General features: G+C 45.5%; 1 protein-coding gene across 8 annotated transcripts in view; it reads right to left on the reverse strand.

The window, feature by feature from the left end:
• The window catches only part of cacna2d2a (calcium channel, voltage-dependent, alpha 2/delta subunit 2a), a 1382174-nt gene that overhangs the window by 610109 nt on the left and 744396 nt on the right, over window positions 1-27669 (reverse strand). The window contains exon 1 of one of the 8 annotated variants that reach the window (XM_068051354.1): window positions 11068-11115. The exons of the other annotated variants lie outside the window; for them this stretch is intronic. Coding sequence (XP_067907455.1) covers window positions 11068-11091 — 24 coding nt within the window. The 5' untranslated portion in view covers window positions 11092-11115. Of the gene's footprint in view, window positions 1-11067; window positions 11116-27669 lie in introns of those variants that run through there. 8 annotated transcript variants of the gene reach the window in all.

Raw genomic sequence — 27669 nt, forward strand, 5'->3', positions numbered from 1 at the left:
GCCAAGGGTGAATTCCACATCCCCAGAAGGTTATACCATAACAAGATCTAGAAGAGTTGTCAAACCACCAAAATGATACATGGACTCTTCAGCTTCTATACTTGTAAATTTTATAATCTATATCCTGTATAACTAATTTTGTTATCTAATTTTTTGTGTTTTACTTATAGCATACAACACTTATCTTTGGAAAGAAAGGGGATATTGTATGATTGCCTTTCAGAGTGATGTCCCTTTGAGATCTCAGTATGCTAACAAATGAAGTACCAGGATGCAGTTATGTGACTCAAAGCCAGAGTCACTCTGCAACTGTAATACCTAGAGACAGGTTCAGTAAATAGTTTGCTAGGTACTGTACATAATAGTTTAGCTGCAATAAACCTCATCTCATTTATCTTGCATCTGACAACATAAAGAACTCGTTACAGGTGGAGTATTTGGTTAAAAGGATGACAAAGTGAAAGAATACACGTGCAGTTAACGGCAGAAAAAAATAATTTCACACTAACAGAGACCCACAAAACATTTCTGGTCAAATTAGTATACTTAACCAATTCCATCATCTCATCCATGACACCCATCCTATCCTTCCCATGCCATTCCATCCTTTCCATCCTATCACTCCCATGGCATCCTCTTCCTCTCATGCCATCTCCATCCCATCCTTCCCATGCCACCCCTTGGATGCCATCCTCTTTCTCTCACTCCTCCCATACCATCCCCATCCCATGCCATTCCATACTGCCCATACCACCCCCTCCCTCCCATGCTATCCCCATCTCATTCCATCCTTCTCATGCGAACCCTTTCATGCCAAGTTCTGCATCTCACTCCTCCCTTGCCATTCCCATTTCATGCATTCCATCCTTTCCATGCCATCGCCTCCTTTCCATACCATCCCCATCCCACCACATTTCCATATTGGCCCTGAACCTGCGGTCAAATTTGTATACTTAATCAATTCCATATCTGATCCATCCTTCCCATGTCATCCCCTCCCTTCTGTTCCATCCCCCTCCCATGCCATTCCATCTTTTCCATGCCACCCCACCAATGCCATCTCTTCTATTTCTCCCATGCCATCCCCTCCCCATGTCATTCCATTCTTCCCATACCATCTCTCTCTTGCCATCCCCATCCTATCTATCCATCCCATGCCATCTCCATCTCTCCTATGTCATCCCTATCCCCTCTTACCATCCCTGTCACTCCCATCATCATCTCAATCTCTCTCTATTTTATATTTTATTTTACCTCAGTCTCTCTCTATTTTGTATTATATTGGTCAAATTTTACCTCAGTCTCTCTCTATTTTGTATTATATTGGTCAAATTTTACTTCAGTCTCTCTCTATTTTGTATTTTACCCCAGTCTCTCTCTATGTCCTATTATGCTTTACCCCAGTCTTGTGCTATCTTATATTGGTCATATTTATTTCAGTCTCTATTTTATATTACATTGATTAAATTTGATCTCAGTTTCTCTCAATTTTATGTTATAGTCTCACAAGTGCAGACAAAACTCACCTCTCACTGTATGTATGAAAACCTTGAACATATGCACTGTAGACCTGATCTCTCATTTGGAGCTAATTCTAAATGTCAAAAAAAGTTTTCATTTGCACAACTCACCTCTCTCGCAGTGGAAAATGGGGCCGATAAACTTTCTGCTGTGGGCTGAGGGCTGGCTCCGCCCACCAATTCAAACCACTGACCAATCAGAAAAGTGCAGACAGAAACTATTATTATACTAAATTTGAAAAGGAGAGAGCCATATACCTCAGGAAGTGTGCTGAGGGCTGTGTGCCATGAGATTTATTTATTGAAGTCAGATAGCGTTAAGCTGTGGTGTCACTCCAAAAGACAGGCAGGATATATTTACAGAACTGAGCTACTGCTTTGCTGCTGTGCTCATCATTATATTATGCAAATAACACTTTTTCAAAAAAACAATACCAAAATGTGCACCCTGACAATCCCACCGGCTATACTTGTGTTATAACCAGTGTGTTATTCCACAATCCCATACTATGCCTGTGTTATATTCAGTGTATGATTTCATAGTCTCATTCTAATGCATTCAACACAATATTGTCCTATTCTTGCAGTTGTCCCTCCTGTCCTGATTCCTTACTTGGGTATCATGCCAGACTCCCCATGTGGTTGCTCATAATGCCTGCACCTAGACTGTGAGTGCTTGGCAAACTTTTCAACTGGGGTTAACTGGGCACCCCCAGCCAAGTCAGATCCTGTCCACTCATCTGCTCTTACACAGTCAGCACCAGATAACAAACAGGCATGGGAGCCCTGCAGGGCTTCTCCTTATGAATTCTCAGGCCACTGAGGCTACTTGGTAATAACTCTACCACTGTCCCAGCCGAGAGCAGCTAACTCAGCATGTTTGGCACTTTATGGGCAACAGCAGCATTTTAGCACAGCTTTCGTTACATCCCAATCTTTAAAGTGCACTGACTGTGGAGGCAAACAGTGGTAAAATCTTACAATTTGCACTTATAGGGCTGAATTAATAAGCCTGCCGGCCAGGAAAAAGGCAGGGTTCCCATGTGTCAGGTGTGCAGCCGCACTACTGTGATTATGCGGTGGGCGGGCATTTAACATAATGGAGGCGCCGGTCACCCCCAATGATGTGGCGGGGCAGGAGGTGAGATGCCAATTACAGCATCAACTGACAGCAGATCAGGTGCTGGTGTCACCTTTAAAAGCCTGTCAGCCCTGTAATCACTCCTGCCTTGCAGTCAATAGTATCTCTGTGTACTGTGAAGCATAAAAAGACACAGCACTGATTCCGACACCACCCAACCTCCCCCACCCCCCCCAGGAAGAGTGGACAGGATGGCCGAGGAAAGACAAAGGGTAGCTCCGCGTTCAGTGATACCTCACTACAGATTCTCCTCCAGGCTGCCAGGGAAAGCCGGGAGGTTCTCTTCCTCAGTGATGGATAGAAGAGGTCCTCCAGCCTGACCAAGCAAACCTGGGTGGAGATCGCAGAGCTGGTCAGCAGCCATGGGGTCACCCAACGCACTGGGTCGAGTGCAGGAAGAGGGTCAATGACCTCCTGTGTTCAGCCAAGGTGAGTGCTATGTTCCAATGTTCTTTTCTGGGGTTTGCTTGTGACTACGTGGCAGGATGTGCAACATGGTGAGAGTGCCACTACCAACACAATGACAAAGAGGCTATAACCTCATCATGACAGATGCATTGGCTGCATCTGGGCCACACACCATCCTCGTTCATAGCTCACGCCCAGTAAATCCCATGACAGCGTATGTCATCGTGAGATATATCAGATGTTACCAGGATGTTACGAACAGAATTAATAAAGAGGAGCTGCTGGATATAGTATACTTGGATTTTCAGAAGGCTTTTGATAAAGTCTCCCACAGGAGGTTGATTAGCAAAATTAAAGCACATGGGATAGGAGGTAATATACTGGCATGGATTAAGAATTGGTTAACAGGCAGAAAGCAGAGAGTAGGAATAAGCAGGTCATTCTTGCATTGGCAGGCTGTGACTAGTGGGGTACCACAAGGATCAGTACTTGAGCCCCTGATGTTCACAATATATATCAATGATTTGGATGTGGGGACCAAATGTAATATTTCCAAGTTAGCGGATGACACAAAGCTGGGTGGGAATGTGTGTTGTGAGGAAGATACAAAGCTGTTTCAAGGGGATTTGGACAGACTTAGTGAGTGACCAAGAACGTGGCAGATGGAATATTATGTGGAAAAATGTGAGGTTATCCATTTTGGCAGGGGGAACAGATGTGCAGTGTATTTCTGAAATGGAAAGAGATTAGAAAATGTAGATGTACAAAGGGACCCGGGTATCCTCGTCAATAAGTCACTGAAAGCTAACATGATGGTGCAGCAAGCAATTAGAATCATAGAAAGTTTAAGGCACAGAAAGAGGTCACTTGGTCCATCGGCATAGGGAGGCTAATGGCATGTTAGCCTTTATCGCAAGAAGATTTGAGTACAGCAGTGGCAAAGTCTTGCTTCACTTGTATAGAACCTTGGTTCGACTGCACCTGGAGTACTGTGTGTAGTTTTGGTCCGCCTACTTTAGGAAGGATATTATTGCCATAGAGGGAGTGCAATGAAGGTTCACCAGACTTGTTCCCGGGATGGCGAGGCTGTCCTATGAAGAGAGATTGGGGAAACTGGGCCTATATTCTCCAGAGTTTCGAAGAATGAGAGGTGATCTCATTGAAACCTACAAAATACTTAAAGGGATAGACAGGGTAGATGCAGGTAAGATATTTCCCCTGGTTAGGGAGTCTAGAACCAGGGGACACAATTTCAAAATAAGGGGGAAGCCACTTAAATGAGGAGAAATTTCTTTACTCTGAGGGTTGTGAATCTTTGGAATTCTCTACCCCAGCTGGCTGTGGAAGCTCAGTCATTGAGTATGTTTGAAGTAGAGATTGACAGATTTCTAAATGCCAACGACATAAAGAAATATGGGGATAGCGTGGGAAAAAGACATTGAAGTGGATGATCAGCCATGATAGTATTGAATGGCAGAGCAGGCTCGATGGGCTGAATGGCCTACTCCTGTTCCAATGTTCCTAGATTTCCCAGTTGGGCACAGGGGCCCATAGTAGCAGAACTGTCATGGTGATACTAATACCAATTTATAATTTCTCCATCCTTCCTCTTGCAGAAGAGGGCCCATAACAGGAGGGAGGCGACCAGGACTGGTGGAGAGGTCCCTGACATTCGTCCTCTAAGCCATGCTGAGGATGCGGCTTTAGAACTGGCAGGGAGCAAGGGCGAATGCGCTATATCTGTTGGGGAGACTGGAGTTCCTGTGCAATCGAGTGATCATTGCTGTTCAACAAAATATTCATGAATGATGGAGAGCTACCTCAGACATGACTGGCATTATGGGATATGCGCAGCCTAACTCATACATGTTTCTGTTTTCTCATGCAGGTTGGCATCCTCAGGTGACTACAGCCACAGAGGGACAGCCGTCAACCTCTGAGGAGGAGGACCATTCAGAGGATGCACCATCCCATGACTCTCCTGCACTTTCCACCAGTGCAGATACTTTCACCTCAGTGGGTAATCAATTGGCATTGGAATCACAAGATGGTGAGAGCACTGCACACACGCCAGAGCAGCTGACGCCTCTAACAGTCGGAGGACTGTGGGTGGCCAGGCCCACACTGAGCCCCAAGCCTTTGTTGTTGACAGCATAGGGCATGCTGGAGTTGCAGGGAGAGGTAAGGCAACATCTGACAGAGATGCCAGTGGCCATGCGCAGCCACAAACAAACAATGAAGGAGTTCATCAATGCCTTGAGTGCTAACATGTCCCATACATACGAGCATTCCTCCATCAAGAGGTCGGTAACCCTCATGGAGAGCCAGATTCCATAGATGCGCGAGGACCTTCACACCAACGCCTTGGCCATGAGCTCAACTCAGTGATGGCAAGGTGAGAGAAGGACCAGGAGCCTGGAGACATCTCCCGCTCATCGTCCTTCTCTGGTGAGCAGGGAGGTTCCAGTGAGCATTGAAAGGGTGGAGGAGAGGCTGCTGTCCACATCTGGGGACTCCCCTCAGGGCCCTCGAGTGTGGACACTGGCTCCTCAGCCCCTCTGCCAGTGAGCCCAGCTCTAGCAGTCGCGATGCCTGAGGAGAGTCCTGAATCAGTGCATGAAACCCTCAGGCAGCCGGGAACCTCCAGATGTCAGACACCCAGAGGCTGGCCGCCGAAGTCATCTCAAGCCAAGGGGTGGCCTGACCAGCAACCTGCCTGCAGCACGACTGCTAGTGCAGGGGTCACACCGTGTAGGAGCACCCACAAACATATTAAGAAAAGCACCTAGCCACACTTGGGGATTCATGAGTGTTGCAAATATATACTTTGGAATTTAATTAAACACTCTTTTGTGCCAATTATTATGTAAAAACTGTAGTATAAGGGTCTGAAAGGGTTAATCTTGAAAAAGTGTAAAGATTACAACCCACCATGATGATGTAACAGACCATGTGGGAGAGACTCGAGAACAGATGGAGTGTGGCTTTTGAAGGAGACACAAAGGTTAGTGTTAATTGTATATAGTTGATATGAAATAAATATTAATGTTTAAATACTACAGTCTAAGAACCTCTCTGCTTGACTCAATACGGTGGCAGCATACAGAACCAAACATATAACAAACATAGAACAGAGGACCAACCAGTCCCCATCCACCACTACCCCACTCCGTCTGGCTGAACTTGTTCTCACATTGAACAACTTCTCCTTCAACTCCACTCACTTCCTTCAAGTAAAAGGTGTTGCCAAGGGTACCCGCATGGGTCCTAGTTATGCCTGTCGTTTTGTGGGATATGTCGAACATTCCTTGTTCCTGTTCTACTCAGGCCCCCTCCCCCAACTCTTTTACCGGTACATTGATGACTGTATCAGTGCCGTTTCCTGCTCCCGCCCTGAACTGGAAAACTTTATCAACTTTGCTTCTAATTTCCACCCTTCTCTCACCTTTACATGGTCCATCTCCGACACTTCCCTTCCCTTCCTCGACTTCTCTATCTCCATCTCTGGGGATAGGTTGTCTACTAATATCCATTATAAGCCCACCAACTCCCACAACTACCTTGACTACATTTCTTCACACCCTACCTCCTGTAAGGACTCCATTCCATTCTCCCAGTTTCTCCGTCTCCGACACACCTGCTCTGATGATGCTACCTTCCATGACAGTGCTTCTGATATTTATTTATTTAGAGATACAGCACTGAAACAGGCCCTTCGGCCCACCGGGTCTGTGTCAACCAAGAACCACCCATTTATACTAACCCTACAGTAATCCCATATTCCCTACCACCTACCTACACTCGGGGCAATTTACAATGGCCAATTTTTTGCAAGTCTTTGGCGGTGGGAGGAAACTGGCGCTCCCGGCGAAAACCCACGCGGTTACAGGGAGAACTTGCAAACTCCGCACAGGCAGTACCCAGAATTGAACCCGGGTCCCTGGAGCTGTGAAGCTGCGGTGCTAACCACTGCACCACTGTGCTGCCCTATGTCTTCCTTTTTCCTCAACCGAGGACTCCCCCCCACTGTGGTTGACAGGGCCCTCAACTGTGTTCGGCCCATTTCCCATTCCTCTACTCTCACCCCTTCCCCTCCCTCCCAGAACCGCGACAGTGTTCCCCTTGTCCTCACTTTCCACCCCATCAGCCTCCATATCCAAAGGATCATCCTCCGCCATTTCCGCCACCTCCAAGCGTGATGCCACTACCAAACGCATCTTTCCCTCCCTTCCGCTGTCAGCATTCCGAAGGGATCATTCCCTCCACGACACCCTGGTCCACTCCTCCATTACCCCCACCACCTCGCCCCCTTCCCATGGCACCTTCCCCTGCAAGCGCAGGAGGTGTAATACCTGCCCATTTACCTCCTCTCTCCTCACTATCCCAGGCGCCAAACACTCCTTTCCGGTGAAGCAGTGATTTACTTGTACTTCTTTCAATTTAGTATACTGTATTCACTGTTCACAATGGGGTCTCCTCTACACTGGGGAGACCAAACGCAGACTGCGTGACCACTTTGCGGAACACCTCCGCTCAGTCCGAAAGCATGACCACGAGCTTCTGGTTGCTTGCCATTTCAACATTCCCCCCTGCTCTCATGCTCACATCTCTGTCCTGGGATTGCTGCAGTGTTCCAGTGAACATCAATGCAAGCTCGAGGAACAGCATCTCATTTACCGATTAGGCACACTACAGCCTGCAGGACTGAACATTGAGTTCAATAATTTCAGAGCATGACGGGCCCCCCATTTTACTTTTATTTTTAGTTATTTTTTCTTTTTTTTGTTTTATTTTATTTCATCTTAGTTTGTTTAGTTTGCTTACCCACTGTTTTTTTCAATTTTGTACTTGCGGCTGTTCAATTTTCAGTCCGTTAACACCCTATCTGTACAAATGCTTTGTCTTTCAACACACCATTAACATATTGTTTGCCTTTGCTCCATGACCTTCTGGTCAGCTATTCTGTGACCTTGTCCTATCTACACCTTCTCCTTTGTTATCTCTTGCCCCACCCCCACTTTACTTGCTTATAACCTTTCACATTTCTAATATTTGCCAGTTCTGAAGAAAGGTCACTTACCTGAAACGTTAACTCTGCATCTCTCTCCACATATGCTGCCAGACCTGCTGAATATTTGCAGCATTTCTTGTTTTTATTTCAGATTTCCAGCATCCACAGTATTTTTCTTTTATTATAACAAAAACCATGTTCCATCATGACTTAATTGTGAAATTCTGACTTCCACCCTACCCCGTAGTGCTGTGCCAATGTGACCACAGCCCTCATTATCATGGCAATTTGACTGCAGACCTCATTGATATATGTTCTCCCATGGGCACTAGTGTGCATTGCAGCTAATCGGCATTCAGGGAACACGGATGGAAAGCAGGCAACAGACGACATGCATGAAGGTGAGTCCTTATTGAATTCTCAGTGAGTGGACATTCGGGTGGCTGAAAGCGGATCATTATGAGGTTGTCTCTTGCCTCCTTTGTGTGTCATTCGAAATCTCTGGCCTCCATTGCCGTGTTATCATTGTCCAATGCTAGTTGCGCCCATCTCTCCTCTGTGTCCTCCTCGTCGGAGGACGATTGTCGCTCAGGCATACCTTCCTCATGTAAGGCCTCCCCACTCTGCAGTGCTAGATTGTGCAGAGCACAGCAGACCACCACAATTTGCAAGACCCTGGCTGGGGCATATTGCAGGGCTCCATGAGATCAATCGATGCAGTAGAACCTCGTCTCCAGCTGCCCAAAGGCCTGGTCGTTCGGCAAGTGTTGTACCTCTCATCTACTGCATTGCAAGAATTCCTCACATTCGTCAGAAGTCATGTCTTCAGTGGGTAGTCCTTGTCTCTGAGAATTCAACCCCTGAAGGCGATCAGGGGGAACTGAAAAGCTGAGGCACCTGGGACTGTCGAAGTATGCAGGTGTCGTGGCTGCTTCCCAGAAGCAGGCACTCACCTGCAGGAAACACTCTCAATGGTTGCAGACTAGTTGAACGTTGATCAAGGCAGCTGGCTGGTCCATAGGGGCCTTAATGGCTACATACGTGCAGTCTATTATACCTTGCACCAATGAAAAATCCAGCGATGGCCCCAATACCCATGGCCCTCTCGGCCTGACTGTCAGGGTCGGTCCAGTAGCACACACAGTCACCAGCCCTTTTGAACAGGGCATTGATCACCTCCATGATGCAGTGGTGGGCTACGGCCTGGGAGACCCCACACATGTGTCTGGTGGATCCCTGAAAAGATTCGGATGCGTAGATGTTAAGTGCCACAGTAATCTTTAGGGCCACTGACATAGGGTGACCCCCAAATCCCAGAGGTCACAAATCATCCTGCGGAAGGCCGCATAAATTGGTAGCGCCCTCCCTGGAGAGCCCTAGTCTTTGCTGCCAGTGTCACTGGGACATTTGGAGGTGGGTGATGCGAGTCCTGTAGATTCTCTGGTGTACGAGGGTCCATCTTGGCCTGGCCAGCTGCTGCTGCTCTCGTCATGAAGCTTCAGGGTCAGGTGTAGCTGCCTCTTGGCCCTGCCTCCATCAGAGGCGCCTCCACACGCGAAGGGGATCCAAAAACACAGGGTCTATGAGGCCCATGGCAGGTGACCTGGGACTTCGGATCACTTCAGATGCAGAGACAACTCTCTCTTGGCAACTCTGCCTATCACTATTTTCTTGGCGGAATGCCTGATGTACCTCAGAACTCAAACTTACTGATGGTCCACCATCTTTTCCAGCAGTGTGAGCCAACACACACAGTAACACAGCAGTTAGGAAACCTGCTAATGTCCATCCACACCCAACCTAAACCCTTGCACAGCCCCTGATACACCCAACCCACTTGCAGAGACCCCGGTATACACAACCCACAAGCAGTGCCCTCGGTATACACAATCCCCTTGCAGAGCCTTCGGTTTACACAACCCCCTTGCAGAGCCCTCGGTATACACAACCCACTTGCAGAGACCCCGGTATACACAACCCACTAGCAGTGCCCTCGGTATACACAATCCCCTTGCAGAGCCTTCGGTTTACACAACCCCCTTGCTTAGCCCTCGGTATATACAACCCCCTTGCAGAGACCCTGGTATGCACAACTCCCTTGCAGAGCCCCCGGTATACACAACCCCCTTGCCTAGCCCTCGGTATACACAACCCCTTTGCAGAGCCCTCGGTATACACAACACCCTTGCACAGCCCCCGATATACACAACCCACTTGCAGAGCCCTTCGTATACACAACCCCCTTGCAGAGCCCTCGGTATATACAACCCCCTTGCAGAGCGCCTGGTATACACAACCCCCTTGCAGAGCCCTCGGCATACACAACACCCTTGCAGAGACCCCGGTATACACAACTCCCTTGCAGGGCCCCCGGTATACACAACCCCGTTGCTGAGCCCTGGGTATACACAACCCTCTTGCAGAGACCTCAGTATACACAACCCACATGCAGAGCCCCCAGTATACACAACCCCCTTGCAGTGCCCTTGGTATACACAACACCCTTGCAGAGCCCCCGATATACACAACCCACTTGCAGAGCCCTCGGTATATACAATCCCCTTGCAGAGCGCCCGATATACACAATCCCCTTGCAGAGCCCTCAGTATACACAACCCCCTTGCAGAGCCCCCAATACACACAATCTCCATGCAGAGCCTCCGGTACACAATACCCTCCTGCACAGCCCCTGATACACAACCCCCTTGCACAGCCACTGGTACATACCCACCTTGCACAGACCCCAATACACAATACCCCCCTGCACAGCACACAACCCCTTTGCAAACCCTACATCAGCAAAGCAACAATGGGCGCAGAACTCCCCACTTCCCCTATGCTGCAATGGTCAGGCTACCTCCCTGTTGCAGCACTGAGGCCTCTCGCCTCAATGCTGCCAGCTTTTAATAGTCACAAAGCTGAAGGCACGTGAGTGCCACACACCAGTTACAAGTTCATGATCCAGTCATTAAATCAAAGATAATTACTTTTAAATTCATGTTAAACAGCATTTCAGCAATTTAAATGAGGTTCCTTTCGTGTTGGATCGTCGATACCATCATGGTACTTCCCTGCTTCTGACAAAATCGGGAAACTACTGGTTTCAGGGCAGACGGCTCTGCTGTGATTCTCTGTCCCCTCACACTACCAGATCCAGCTTAAACGGCTGCACAAAATTCAGCACATAGACAGCCACATTGTCGCAAAACAAATTGCAAATGGTTAATGAAATATGCGGTACACAATTCTTCTTGGAGGTGGCTTCAGCAATAGAGACAATTGTGGATATTTCGCTTGTGATCAAAGGAGGTAGTTTGGCCAATAATGACAACAGATACAGCAGACGCAAGGGTGGATTCATCAAAAGTGTAAGGTAATAGCATTGGCTGATTGGACTTGGAAGAGAAGAAGAAATGGTGTCTTTCGCGAATTGAAAGAAGCAGAGTAATGGAGAGAAACTAGCTGGAAAGGTGAACCAGACCCTGTCTAAGGCTTTGACAGATGAGCTGCCTAAAGTTTCAAAAGCAGTGTTCCAAAGTAGTGTAATATAGGCGTAAAGACAACCAGTGGAACCATCATGGTGAGTTCAAGGAGAAAAGTGAGTGTAAAGGATTAGTTTACATTTTCATTGAGTCAGCAAGTATACAAACACACAGTTGGAAAGAGGATTCAGAGAAATTTCTAGCGCCATTTTTTGTTAAATAGGTATGGAGAGAGCTGTTGACACATCCTTTCAATAAAGTTGCATTTAGCAGAATAAAGGAACTTTCACTCTACCCTACAAATATAATGGAGGAAATATATATATGGGAAGGCTCAGGACGGTTGATGACAAATACAACCTTCCGACTCAACAGAAAGAGTGCTGCTAGCTTAGCTACTCTGAGACTCAGAGAGGTTTAACCTTGGATCTAACCCAAGAAGCATCATTTTCCAATCTCACTGGATACAAGTGTGGTGCCTGAGGATTGGATGTCTGCTAACATAGTACCTTTGTTTAAAAAGGGAGCGAGGGATAGACCAAATAATTACAGGCCAGTCAGTCTAACCTCAGTAGTGGGAAAATTATTGGAATCAATTCTGAGAGACAGGATAAACCGTCACTTAGAAAGGCACAGGTTAATCAAGGATAGTCAGCATGGATTTGTTAAGAGAAGGCCATGTCTGACGAACTTGATTGAATTTTTTGAAGAAGTAACAAGGAGGATGGATGAGGGTAGTGCAGTTGATGTGGTCTACATGGATTTTAGCAAGGATTTTGACAAGTTCCCACATGGCAGACTGGCTAAAAAAAAGCCCAAGGGATCCGGGGAATGTAGCGTGCTGGATATAAAATTGGCTCAGTGGCAGGAAACAAAAGGTAACTGTTGACGAGTGTTTTTGCGACTGTAAGGCTGTTTCCAGTGGGGATCCGCAGGGCTCAGTCCCCTGCTTTTTGTGGTATATATTAACAATTTGGACGTAGATGTAGGGGGCAGGATCAAGAAGTTTGCAAAAATTGGCTGTGTGGTTGATAGCGAGGAGGATAGCTGTAGGCTGCAAGAAGATATCAATGGTTAGTAAAGGTCTGCAAAGGAAACCCGACCTGTGCCCGAAAGCCGGACCCGGAAGTCCGACCCGACCCGAACCCGACACATGTCACCGGCTCCCATCAGGGTTGGGTCGGTTAGCAGGCCTTTACCCATGTACTGATGTAAAGGCATTCTACCCAACCCAACCCCGACGGGTCCCGACGACATGTGTCGGGTTCAGGTCGGGTCCGGTCGGACTCCCGGGTCCGGCATTCGGGCTTGGGTCAGGTTTCCTTTGCAGACCTTTACTGGTCAGGTGGGCAGAAAAGTGACAAATGGAATTTAACCCAGAGAAGTGTAAGGTGATGCATTTCGGGAGGTCAAACAAGGCAAAGGAATACACAATAAATGGGAGCATACTGAGAGGTGTAGATGAAGTGAGGGACCTTGGAGTGAATGTGCACAGATCCCTGAAGGTAGTAAGACAGGTCGATAAGGTGGTTAAGAAGGCATATGGAATCCTTTCCTTTATTAGTTGAGGCATAGAATATAAGAGTTGAGAGGTTATACTGGAACTATATAAAACATTAGTTAGGCCACAACTTGAGTACTGTGTGCAGTTCTGGTCACCTCATTACAGAAAGGATGTAATTGCACTGGAGAGGGTACAGAGGAGATTTACGAGGATGTTGCCAGGACTGGAAATTTGCAGCTATGAGGAAAGATTGGATAGGCTGGGGTTGTTCTGCTAGGAACAGAGGAGGCTGAGGGGAGATTTGAGTAAGATGTACAAAATTTTGAGGGGCCTGGATACAGTGGATGGGAAGGGCCTATTTACCTTAGCAGAGAGGTCAGTGACTAGGGGGCATAGATTTAAAGTGATTGGTACAAGGATTAGAGGGGAAATGAGGAAAAACATTTCACCCAGAGGGTGGTGGGGGTCTTGAAATTGCTACTTGAAAGGGTGGTAGAGGCAGAAGACCTCATCTCATTTAAAAGGGGCATGGATGTGCACCTGAAGTGCCATAATCTGTGGGGCTACAGACCAAATGCTGGAAAGTGGGATTAAGCTGGTTTCTTTTGGCCGGCACAAAAATGATGGGCCAAGTGGCCTCTTGCTGAGCCATAAACTTTCGATGATTCTAAGCACCTGATCTGGAAGGATGTGGTTGGGTATTCTAGAGGGAGCTTTACTCTCTATCGAACCCATTTTTTTTCTTTCTTTTTTATAAGGTGGCCTTAATACCCCAGGCCCCTTTTATGTATTTTATGTTGAGGGGGCCTTTATTCCTCTGCCCCCCATTCTTATATACATTTTAAAATAACTTTATTAAAAACACATAAATAAAACAAAAACTCAAATTAAAATAGCATTATCTGCATCAATGATGCACTCCAGTCCCTGCGGTGCCCACCGGTCGTGGAAGGCTTCAAGTGTACCGGCGGATACTGCATGCTCCTGCTCCAGGGATACCCGGGCGCGAATGTAACTGTGGAAAAGAGGTCTATCTAACCCATGCTGTACCTGTCCTGTGAGTGTTTGATTAGGCAGTGTAGAGGGAGCTTCACTTCCAGCTAAGCTGTACTACAGCTTGCTTGAAAATGCTTGATATAGTAAAGGAATTCCTACCAGTGCACACTTATTTCTGACTTGTAAGTGTTTGAAGAAGTGACCTTTTTTCAGACTGGTACTGATTTAAACTTGTATGGTGTAACTGACTATCTTGTCAAAATAGCACAGTTATAAAAAGAATGTTTGTGCCTCATGGTAAGGAAACTATAAGAAAATTGTTTAAAGTGTCAGCTGTGTCTCACTCTCGCCTCTGAATCAGAAGGTTGTTCAAGTCCAACTCCAGAGATTTGAGCACATAAGGCTGATACTCAGTGTGGTACTAAGAGGGTGCTGCAGGGTCGGAGGTCCTGTCTTTTGAATGAGATGCTAAACTGTGGCCCTGTTTGTTCAGGTGGAAATAAAAGATCCCATGATACTATACAAAGAAGTGCAAGGGTCCTGGCCAATATTTATCACTCAACCCCCACCAGTAAACCAGATTATCTAGTCATTATCTCTTTACTGTTTGTGGGACCTTCTTGTGTGCAAATTGGCTGCTGTGATTCCCTATGTTGCAAGAGTGACTACTCTTCAAATGTACTTCACTGTCTGTAAAGCACTTTGGGACATCTGGATGATCCTGCAGTAGTGGGCAAGTTTGGCACAGCAGAGTATGGCTTGATACCATTTGATGTGAACTGGTCAGATTTGGTGATGGATGGCTAAACCACTTGTGCGCCAGATACACTCAAATCTGCATCCCTTGGACTTGAGGGAGCAAAGGTGGGAACCATGCCAGGGGGAAATGACTGGGATGAGATAGAGTAAAGGATTTATTTGGAACATGGCGTCAAAGGTCGAGATGAAGGATTGCTTAAGCAGATTGATGGCTGCAGAGATATCATGATGAATGGAGAGCTAAAGGCAAGAAAGTAGGGATTTAGAAAGGGAGACATTTTTTCAGCGACAGGCAAAGGGATGTCAATGGAGATAGCAAGGCCAAGGAGGTGACTATGTGTATGGTGGAGGAGTTTATATGGAGGAAGAGGTTTAGGGAAGACAGGGGTCAGTGAATTCAGAGGAGAAAGGACGGGGTGTGGGGGTCGTGATGAGGATTGAGATCATGGCAAATGAGGAATTGCTCAGTGCAGTGGCTGAGCGATAAAGAAGGGAGGTAGGTGATGGAAAGTATAGCCAAGTGGGTAGTTGTCAGTAAAGGACAAAATGATGTGACCCATCAGCCAAACTTCAGCCAAGGGCAGGATGTCAATGCACTAATCCCAGGTGGCACTTGCTATTCCTTCAACCCCAACCCATTCATTCCATTGTCAGGCTGACATATCACCTTGTTACCCATTTACTGGCTTTTAAAAGGCTTCTAAAAGCCTGTTCTTCCATCACCCTTTGGTTTTTAGCCACTCCAACTCCTTTGTTCATTGCTCTGTGGCAAATCCCTTGCAAAGTGCTGATAAATTATTTTACATTAGGATTGTATGCCTTGTTATCAACACTGTTATTGTCTGCCTGTGCCAATCACTCTGTTAATTTATATCTGACTCTCTGTTTGTCAGTGACTATCACCATCTGTGCCAGTCTCTCTCTGTAAATGTAACTCTGCCTCTGCATGTGCAGTGGAACTGACTGCAGTTCTCAGTAAAGGGGACTGAAGCTCCCAGTCTCACCCACCAGGGAGATTTTAGACAAAAAATTGTGCAGTAGACTCTGCAGAGAAAGAGGCTCAGGATCCTCAGACAGGAGCAGTTAGTCCACACTGGGTCAGGTCTAGACAGTGAGCCTGTGAAATATTGATGACTAAGTGAGACGAATGCTGAGTGCTGAATGTTTGAAAGATTCATTAGTTAAGTGGCTGCACAGCTGCCCCATGGGCTCTCCCACAAATTGCTTCACTGATGTATTGGCAGGCACCTTGTTAACCTGCATGCACTAACGTGCTGTTTCCCAGAACCAAGACATTTCTATTTACCTGTCATTCCAAGACACCAGGCTGCTGGGAGGTCAATGCTTCCCTGGGCTCCAGCATACTCTCATGCTTGAATACATACTGCAGTTTTTTATTTATTTATTCATTTTTGGGATGTGGGCATCACTGGCAAGGCCAGCATTTGTTGCCCATCCCAAGTGGCCCTTGAGGAAGATGATGGTGATAAGGAAGGGCATACCTGCCCTAGAGGGAGTGCACCAAAGGCTGACTAGACTGGTTCCTGGGATGAGGGGTTTGGCCTATGAGGACAGATTGAGTAAACTGGTCCTATATGCCCTGGAGAGAGGTGATTTCATTGAAACATATTAAATTCTTAAGGGGCTTGACAGGGTATGTTTCTCCCAGCTGGGAAATCTAGAACATAGGGTTACAGTCTCAGAATAAGGGGTTGACCATTTAGGAGTGAAATAAGGAGACATTTCGTCACTCAGAGGGTTGTGAATCTTTGGAATTCTCTACTCCAGAGAGCTGTGAATGCTCAGTTGTTGAGTATATTTAAGGCAGAGGTCAATAGAATTTGGGTACTAAGGGAATTAAGGGATATGGGATCGTGTGGGAAGGTAAAATTGAGGTAGAAGATCAGCTATGATCTTATTGAATGGTGGAGCAGGCTTGAAGGCCCATATTGTCCACTCCAGCTCCTATTTCTTATTTTTTTTTAAACCACTACAGTCTGTGCGGTGAAGGTACTCCGACAGTGCTGTTACGTAGGGAGTTCAAGGATTTTGACTCAGCGACAATGAAGGAACAGCAATATATGTCCAGATGGTGTACGTGACTTTGAGGGGAGCCTGGAGGTGGTGGTGTTCCCATGTGTCTGCTGCCCTTATCCTTCTAGGTGGTAGAGGTTATGTGCTCTGGAGGTTGAAGAAACCTCAACGAATTTATATAATCCAGAAATCTAGAAATGTCTAACTACAATTAGTGAGATACTCTCTATTAACAATATTCCTTTGAAGTTAGATCAAGATATTATTAAGGACCAGAGAGAGTAAGTGGCCCACTCAACTACAGAGTGATGCGAGTGACCCACTTGACTAGAGAGACATGAGTGGTCCACAAGATCAAGAGAGGAGGGTAACTCACCCAACCAGAGAGACATGAATGACCCACCTGACCAAGAGAGACACGAGAGACCCCCCCGATGACTGAGACACGAGTGATAACCTGACCAGAGAGAGAAAGAGTGACCGACTGATCAGAGGGTGATCAAGATAAGTCAATACACTGGTGCAAATACACATTCTGTACCACTCTTACAGCTTCACATACTCTCTATTTCAGCACCTGGGTATCGGAATCTCAAACGACAACCTCTACAAACATTCAAACACAGTCATTACGTAGAACAACCATCAATTCCCAGTGCCTGTCAAAAGAGGTTCTGCTATTCTTCATGGACATTTGATTAAAGGTCCATGCACCGGTACCTCTCATCATCATAGGATGCATGTGCGCAATTCACAAGGCTTGAAAATTGTGTTCTCGCCTTCCAAAGGAAAAACTTGCTGATAGCCTAACTAAAGATCTGTACAGCTGCAGCATGACTTGCCAACTTTTATACTCTATGCCCCGACCGATGAAGGCAAGCATGCCATATGCCTTCCTGACTACCTTATCCACCTTCATTGCCACTTAATTTAATGTAGACAAGTGCGAAGTGATGCATTTTGGGAAGTTAAACCAGGGCAGGACAAATACAGTGAATGGCAGGGCCCTGGGGAATGTTGTTGAGCAGAGAGATCTTGGGGTGAAAGTACATAGTTCCCTGAAAGTGGCAACACAGGTAGACAGGGTGGTGAAGAAGGCATATGGCGGGCTTGCCTTCATCGGCCGAGGCATTGAGTACAAGAGTTGGGACGTCATGTTACAGTTGTACATAACGTTGGTTAGGCTGCATTTGGAGTACTGTGTGCAGTTCTGGTCACCGCACTAAAGGAAAGATGTGATTAAACTAGAGAGAGTGCAGAAAAGATTCACAAGGATATTGTCTGGTTTGGAGTGCTTGAGTTATAAAGAAAGATTGGATAGGCTGGGTCTATTTTCCCTGGAGCAAAGGAGGCTGAGAGGGGACATGATAGAGGTATATAAAATTATAAAAGGTATAGATAGGGTAGATAGCCAGAGACTGTTTCCCATGGTAGGGGTGACTAAAACTAGAGGACATAGATTTAATGTGAGAGGGAAGAGGTTTAAAGGGGATCAAAGGGGTAAAATTTTCACACAAAGAATAGTGGGTATCTGGAATGAGCTGCCAGAGGAGGTGGTGGAGGCAGGAACAGTAGCAACATTTAAGAGGCATCTGGACAGGTACTTGAATGAGCAAGGCATAGAGGGATATGGAATTAATGCAGGCAGGTGGGATTCGTATAGATAGGCATTATGGTCAGCATGGACGCGGTGGGCCGAAGGGCCTGTTTCTATGCTGTACGACTCTATGACTCTATCTATGACTCTAAGATAATCAATTAAATACATATGAGGCATGGTCAGACTTTGATAAAGTTAGAAAGACATACAATTATTCCAGAGAGGAATATATCATGGAATTTAACACACTATATAAAAGATTGCAGAAATTCTATTTGGAAATTCCTTGTTCAGCACTCATTTTGAAATTGTTGGATTGTACTGAAGTGTCACACATGGATAAGTTTCTGGTCTTAATTGGAGTGAGATTCTCAGAAAGGGACACGTTTTTGGTCAGGTGTCTGATGCTTTAAAAAAATTCCTGGGAAAGCTGTCATTTCCAGCAGCCTTCATGGCACAAATGGGACATTTGGAAGTGTCACAGAAGATAGAGGACTCGATGGTTGTGGCATTTCGAGATTGTTCAGATATGGGGTACAGGCATCAATACAGCAGAAGAATCACTGACCAAAGAAATGAGGATGGAGACATTTTTGGCAGATCTGGCAGACGACAGGAACGGACGAACAATAACAGATGAATGAACCTCAGGAATGCCCAGGGAATTATTAACAGGTGTTTCAGATGTGATTCGAAATATCATTATGCGGTAAATTGTCCAAAACAGAACAGGGTTTTCGAGGCGACACATGACACGAAAGGTTTGGAAGTGGAAGATAATGATATTGATCAGTCTGAGGGAATTATACTGGTCACAAGAAGCTTCAGTCCTGTAGTGAGTATACTAGTCGCGGATTCATGTATTGCGCCATGTTAGACAGTGGTTGCACATCCACAGTATATGGAATGGATTGGTTGAAATGTTATTCAGATTCACTCAGTCGTAAGGATTGAAGTAAGGTCAGGGATATGAACGTTCTACTTGCTTCAGGTTCAGGGATGACAACACATTAAGGTCACTAAAAAGGGTAGTGATTCCATGCAGAATAGCTGGAGTATGCCATTTTATTAGTCCTTCTTTGGCCTCCTTATCTCGAGAGACAATGGGTAAGCGCCTGTGGGTGGTCAGTGGTATATGGAGCAGCGCCTGGAGTGGCTATAAAGGCCAATTCTAGAGTGACAGGCTCTTCCACAGGTGCTGCAGAAAAATTTGATTGTCGGGGCTGTTACACAGTTGGCTCTTCCCTTGCGCCTCTGTCTTTTTTCCTGCCAACTGCTAAGTCTCTTCGACTTGCCACACTTTAGCCCCGCCTTTATGGCTGCCCACCAGCTCTGGTGAATGCTGGCAACTGACTCCCACGACTTGTGATCAATGTCACAGGATTTCATGTCACGTTTGCAGACGTCTTTAAAGCGGAGACATGGACGGCCGGTGGGTCTGATACCAGTGTCGAGCTCGCTGTACAATGTGTCTTTGGGGATCCTGCCATCTTCCATGCGGCTCACATGGCCAAGCCATCTCAAGCGCCGCTGACTCAGTAGTGTGTATATGCTGGGGATGTTGGCCGCCTCAAGGACTTCTGTGTTGGAGATACGGTCCTGCCACCTGATGCCAAGTATTCTCCGGAGGCAGCGAAGATGGAATGAATTGAGACGTCGCTCTTGGCTGACATACGTTGTCCAGGCCTCGCTGCCATTGAGCAAGGTACTGAGGACACTTTATTAGTACAGATGTGGTATCTACTGAGATACCCTTGCTGCTGAGCAAGCCTTCCACGAAAAAGGCACAAATGAAATTAGACAAGGAACATGATAAAGCAATTGTCTTTGGAAAGTCAGCAGAATTGCAATTTATCCAATTGGGACTTTATTGTATCCCTTTAACAAACCTTGCATCTCTAATCAGAATGTTAAAGAAGTGTTAATGGCACCAAGTGATAGGAGTTTGAGAGAAAAAAAAGCAAATTGTCTTAAAGTAACATCGACAATTTGCTCATCCCTCTTGTCACAGATTAAAAATCCTACCAAAGGATGTGGAGGTGGTTGATGATGCGTGCACAAAGTTTATTGAAGATGTTCGTGAAAAAAGTGATACATACGAACATACGAATTAGGAGCAGGAGTAGGCCACACGGCCCCTTGAGCCTGCTACGCCATTCAACAAGATCATGGCTGATCTGATTTGTGTATGCAAAAGTATCGGAGGACACCATCACGGCTGATTGTATGTCTCCCATTAGCACGCGACCTTAATGAAGCAGTAGCTATGCATTTAATGGTGTGGGACAAGGACAGAAACATTATCATTTTGCATTTCATAGACATGGCAACAAGATTCAGTCTTTCTACAATAATACATGGTAAAGACAAAAGAATGATTGTAGATAAAGTCATGGAAAAATGCAAAGGGACTGGACTGGTGACACTGGCTAAATGCCTGACTGACAATGGGCGGGGGGAGAAAATTTGCCAATGACGAGTTTAGAGACATTGCCATGATGAACACTGCAGCTCAAAGTCTTTTCTGTAATGGACTCTGTGAAGGAAATCGTGCACTGATTGATGAGATGCTTCATAAGATCTTAGCTGACCAACCAAATTGTAAGCTAACATTTGCCCTAGTACGGGCAGTCCATGTGAAGAATTTGCTTCAAATGGTTGGGGGATATAGTCCCTATCAGTTGGTCTTTGGGAGGAATCCCAAAATACCTTCTGTGCTGTGTGATCGTCCCCTGGCCTTGGAAGGGACTACAATTAGTTCCACCTTTTCTGCACACTTGAAAGCACTACATGCAGGGAGAAGAGCATTCATCAAGGCAGAAGTCTTGGAGAAAATTCAGCGAGCTTATGGCATTGCATAAGAATATCAGAGATAAACTTTAATCTTGGGGATTTAGTATACTATAAAAGAGAGGGCCAGAATGAGTGGAAAGGTCCAGGTAAAGTGATAGCGTGTGAAGGGAAGACAGTGATTCTCCAACATGTTAGTCAAACTATTAGGGTCCATTCGTCTAGGTTAATTGGGATTGATGATAAATTTGCAGAATCTGAACAATTAGTAGAAGGTGATGAGGCACCCTGTACCTCACATACTCTTATGTTTGACAACTATGAGGAACAGAATACGGTAAATAAGGGTCTAAATGAAGAGAGACAAAGTGATATCAGTGTACAGGATAGGGCTATTTCACCCAAAGGACAACTGCCTGAAGTTGGTGCTAAGGTAATGTACATACCAGAAGGGTTCACTGAATGGAAGGATGCAATCATTATAGAGAGAGCAGGGAAAGCCATGAGAAAATTCAAATATTGGCTAAACGTCCAAGATGATGGACAAGTGGTAAGATTTATGGACTGGCAGAATAAGGTGAAATGGTGGAAAGCATGAAAACACAGTTGGAGTGCCCAGAGTGAGTCTGGAAGTGACTCTGGCACTGGGAAACGATCAGGTACTGGCGACAAAACCTCTGATCGTGGAAGGGAGAGATGCTGTAGCAGTAGTACAGAAAGAGATAAGAGGGCAAGTAGATGCCGCAGCTTGACTGGAGTAAGCAATAGAACAAGGACTACAGAATAATCTAGGAACACTACTAGAAGTAGAAGCCCATATAATCAGGAAGTTATGGTCGCTGCAAACAAATTAGAAGAAAAAGTAAGGAAAGGAAAAAAGAGTTGGAAAATTGAAAGGAATTTGGTGTCTGTTTTGAAGTGCAAGATTGGAGACACAGATGGCTAGGTATGGAAAAAGTTCTCTTAGTTGGGACACATAAGGCCAAAGCGAGACTAGTGGCTCAGGGTTTTGAAGAGAGACTTGATGATCAAGATGTTAGAGTGGACTCCCCCAAGGCAGGAAAAGTGATCTTGAAAATTTTCTTAGCTCTTTTAGCCAAATACTGGCAGGAATGTAAGTCGATCGATATTGTTACGAGAGTACTTCTATTTTGTAAAATATGTTTTCAGGACTTATGGTTGCTTTATGGACATTGATTCTTGTATCCTTGAAGGGTTGCTGAACTTTGTGATTTTTAAAAAAAAAGTCACCAGAAGGTTCCTGGATTTAGCTTGTAAACAAGTCTTACTGGAAGGCATCTGCCTGTGGATAATCACCTCGCCATCTACCATACGGCCAATCTTTGCGTCATCTGCAAACTATTTGATCATGCCCCTGATATTTATGTCCAAATCGTTAATATATACAACAAAAAGCAGGGAACCCAGTACTGAACCCTGTGGAACGCCACTGGAAACAGCCTTCCAGTTGCTAAAACACCCATCAACAATTACCCTTTGTTTCCTGCCACTGAGCCAATCCGCCTTGCTGCATTTCCCTTGATCCCATAGGATTTCATTTTTTTAACCAGTCTGCCATGTGGGACAAAAACAAGAAATGCTGGATTCACTCAGCAGGTCTGGCAGCATCTGTGGAAAGAGAAGCAGAGTTAACGTTTCGGGTCAGTGACCCTTCTTCGGACTTGACAAATATTAGAAAAGTCACAGATTATAAACAAGTGAGGTGGGGGTTGGGCAAGAGATAACAAAGGAGAAGGTGCAGATTTGACCAGGCCACATAGCTCAAAAACCTTGCAAAAATCCATGTGGACCACATCAACTGCACTATCCTCATCTATCTTCCTTGCTACTTGTTCAAAAAATTTGATCAAGTTGGTCAAACAAGATCTTCCCTTAACAAATCCATGCTGACTATCCTTGATTACCCTGTGCCTTTCTAAGTGACAGTTTATCCTGTCTCTCAGAATAGATTCCAATAATTTGTCCACTACTGAGGTTAGACTGACTGGCCTGTAATTATTTGGTCTATCTCTCGCTCCCTTTTTAAACAGAGGTACAACATTAGCAGTTCTCCAATCCTCCGGCACCACACTTGTATCCAGTGAGGACTGGAAAATGATGCTCAGACCTTCTGCTATTTCCTCTCTTGCTTCTTTTAACAGCTTGGGGAACATTTCATCTGGCCCTGGTGATTTATCAACTTTCAAGGATACCTATCACATTAATACTTTCTCTTTGTCTATATTTATCACATCCAATACTTCACATCCCTCTTCCTTAACGACAATATCTGCATCGTTCCCCTCTTTTGTGACGACAAACGCAAAGTACTCATTAAGAAAAATACCAACATCTTCTTCCCCTACACATAGGTTACCTTTTTGGTCTTTTATGGGCCCTACTCTCTCCTTAGTTATCCTCTTACTCCTAATGTATCGATAAAACATCTTTCGGTTCACCTTGATTTTGCTTGCCAATATTCCTTCATGCCCTCTCTTTGCTTTCCTAATTTCCTTTTTGATTTCACTCCTCCACTTTCTATACTCCTCTCAGATTTCCGTAGTATTAGGAAAGTTAATAGAATGTTATCATTTATCGCAAGGGAATTTGAATACAAAAATAGGGAGGTTATGCTTCAGTTATACAGGGCATTGGTGAGACCACATCTGGAGTACTGTGTACAATACTGGTCTCCTTATTTACAGAAGGATGTAAATGTATTGGAAGCAGTTCAGAGATGGCTTACTGGACTGATTTTCAGCTGATTTTCAACTTTCAGTCCATTAACACCCTATCTGTACTAATGCTTTGTCTTTCAACACACCATTAACATATTGTTTGCCTTTGCTCCATGACCTTCTGGTCAGCTATTCTGTGACCTTCTCCTATTTACACCTTCTCCTTTCTTATCTCTTGCCCCACCCCCGCTTTACTTGCTTATAACCTTTTACATTTCTAATATTTGCTAGTTCTGAAGAAGGGTCACTGACCTGAAACGTTAACTCTGCTTCTCTCTCCACAGATGCTGCCAGACCTGCTGAGTATTTCCAGCATTTCTTGTTTTTATTTCAGATTTCCAGCATCCGCAGTATTTTGCTTTTATCTTACTAGACTGATACCTGCAATGGGCAGGCTATCTTATGTGGAAAGATTGGACAGACTAGGCTTGTGTCCGCTGGAAGTTAGAGTATGAGACGACTTGATTGAAACATAAGATCCTGTGGGGTCTTGACAGGGTGGATGTGGAAAGGATGTTTCCCCTTGTGGGATAATCTAGAACTAGGGGTCACTGTTTAAAAATAAGGGGTCGCCCATTTAAGACAGAGATGAGGAGAATTTTTTTCTCTCAGAGGGTTGTGAGTCTTTGGAACTCTCTTCCCAAAAGGCGGTGGAAGCAGAGTCTTTGAATATTTTTAAGGCAGAGGTAGATAGATTCTTGATAAGCAAGGGGGTGGAAGGTTATCGGGGATAGTTGGTAATGTGGAGTAATCAGTTCAGCCAGGAATTTATTGAATGGTGGAGCAGGCTCGAAGGGCCAAGTGGCCCACTCCTGCTCCTAATTCGTATGTTCGTATTGAGTTCTCGGTGTCAGATATAAGCTTTCCTTTTCTGCCTTATCTTACCCTGTAAGCTCCTTGACATCCATGGGGCTCTAGATTTGGCCGTCCCACCCTTTTTCTTTGTGGGAACATGTTTATCCTGAACCCCTTGAATCTCCCCTTTGAATGCTGATTCCAGTTCACTTTTGCTAAATCACTCCTCAGTTTAGTAAAAGTGGCCTTGCCTCAATTGAGAACTCTAACTCCTGTTCTAGCTATCCTTTTCCATAATTATGTTAAAACTGAATTATGATCACTACCACCAAAATACCCTCCCACTGCCACTCCTTCCACCTACCCATCTTCATTTCCTAAAATGAAGTCTAAAACTACACCCCCTCTTGTTGGACTTGCTACACAGTGGCCAAAAAAGTTCTCCTGAACGCACCTCAAGAATTCTGCTCCCTCAATTCCTTTCACACGAAAACAATCCCAGTTAATATTGGGGTAGTTAAAATCCCCTACTGCCCTATTGTTCTTGCACTTCTCAGAGATTTGCCTACATATTTGCTCTTCTATCTCCCTCTGACTGTTTGAGGGTCTATAGTACACTCCCAGCAGTGTGAGTGTCCCTTTTTGTTCCTTAGCTCAATCCATATGGCCTCATTTGAAGAACCTTCCAACATATCATCCCTCCTCACAGCTGTAATAGTTTCTTTGACCAAAATTGCCACTGCCCCTCCTTTCTTATCCCACTCCCTATCGCATCTGAAAACCTTGTAACCAGGAACCTTGAGCTGCCATTCCTGTCCTTCCTTAAGCCATGTTTCTGTAATAGCTATGATATCTTATCGCCACGTGTCTATCTGTGCCTTCAGCTCATCTGCTTTATTTTCTATATCCCTTGCATTGAAATAGATACCCTTGAGCACTGCCAAACTCTTTTTTAAAATTTTCTAACCTTTTAAACCCTCCCCAAGAGCACGAGCAAAATGTCCCACAAAGGAACTCAGTCCCGCCTCTGTTCAGGTGCAACTTGTCCAGCCTGTCCAGGTTCCATCACCCCAGAGCCGGTCCCAATGTCCCTGGAATCTAAAACCCTCCCTCCTGCACCATCTTTGCAGCCACGCATTCATCTGTCTTATCCTTCTATTTCTATACTCACTTGCGCATGGCACTGGGAGTAATTCGGAGCTGACTACTTTTGAGGTCCTGCTTGCTAATTTCTTACCTAGCTCCCTAAGATCTGACTGCAGGAGCACATCCCTCTTTCTACCTCTGTCTTTGGTACAATGTGGACCATGACTGCTGGCTGTTCACCTTCCCCCTTCAGGATGCTCTGCAGCTGCTCAGTGACATCCTTGACCCTGGCACCAGGGAGGCAACACACCATCCTGGATTCATGTCTGCGGCCACAGAAACGCCTGTCTGTTCCTCTGACTATTGAATCGCCTATCACGATGGCTCTTCCAGTCTTCCCTGTATGCCCCTGTGCAGCTGAGCCACCCATGGTGCCATGGACTTGGCACTGGCACCCAGGTGAAGCATCACTTTCCTCAGTATTCAGAACTGAATACCCGTTGAATAGTGAGATGCACTCAGGGGTCTCCTGCACTACCTGCCTGACTCTTTTTGACTGTCTGGTGGTCACCCATTCCCTCTCTCCCTGCATACTCTTAAGCTATGGGGTGACCACATCTATAATCGTGCTATCCATGTAGCTCTCATCATCATGAATGCACCGCAGTGTCGCCAGCTGTCGCTCAAGTGCCAAAACCCCAGCTCAAGCTGCTGCAATTGACAACACTTGCTGCTCAAATGGTTCTCCAAGATACGGGAAGCCTCCCACATAGCACAGGAGGTGCACTCTCGAGGTTGAAGCACCCCCTGCCATTCCTTTATTTATTAGTTGACCCTTTGCTACTGCTAAAAAAAACCTTACCAATACTACAACACCTTAGAATTATTGATAAAACCTTACTCGTACTGATAAATCCTACTAATAATCAATACAGTTCCCTGGTTAAAATAAACTTTACTCAAAAAAAAAGAATACTCACCAGCTACTCACTTGTTCCTTATTATTAATACTTAATTTTTTACTCGTTTTTAGTCTGCCTGTTGTTGAAACACTATAACCCAGCTATTTACACACGCACCCTAATAATAGTGTACTAACCCAGCTATTTACAGATACTCCCTAACAGTAGTTACTCGCCAACCAATCACTTTGCAGCTTTCCTGTGATGTCACTATTCACTTGTTTTTTCAAACTCAGGTGTGCCTGGATTCCTGTCCGCTGATCTCCTGGAAGGTAAGTGCTGTACACTGCAATCCAACTGCTCCCCGCTCCGTGTTCTTCCCACAGGTCTGCTCCTACCTGTTGCTCTCCTGAAGGTAAGTGCTGTTGGCCGTAATCCCCGGCCTTTATTTAACTGCTCCCTGCTCCGTGTTCCTCGTGCAGCTCCGCTCCTGTCAGCTGCTCTCCCAGAAGTTAAGTCGAAAGGCAAAGTAACTCCTTATCCCTCAAGTGAGGCAGGCAAATCTATAGTTCTACTTAGGGATACAGGAGCCACCTAAATTCTTTTGCTGGGGATAAGCATAACATTTCCACCAGAGATTGCAATGAATGCTAAACTTTTAGTGAATGATATTGGCGGGGGAGTATATACCCATACCTTTGTATCAGCTGCACCTAGAGTGTGATCTAATATCTGGAATGGTAAGTGTAAGAGTGTCCATAGCTTGCCAGTAGATGGAGTTGACCTACTTCTGGGGAATGATTTTGCCGAAGCGAAAGTAGTAGCTTCTCCAGTAGTCACGGAAAAACCAAGTGAAGTTAAAGAGACAGAACAGATACAGGAAAAGGTTCCAGGAATTTTTCC

Source organism: Heterodontus francisci, chromosome 19 (assembly GCF_036365525.1).
Source record: "Heterodontus francisci isolate sHetFra1 chromosome 19, sHetFra1.hap1, whole genome shotgun sequence".
NCBI lineage: Eukaryota > Metazoa > Chordata > Chondrichthyes > Heterodontiformes > Heterodontidae > Heterodontus > Heterodontus francisci.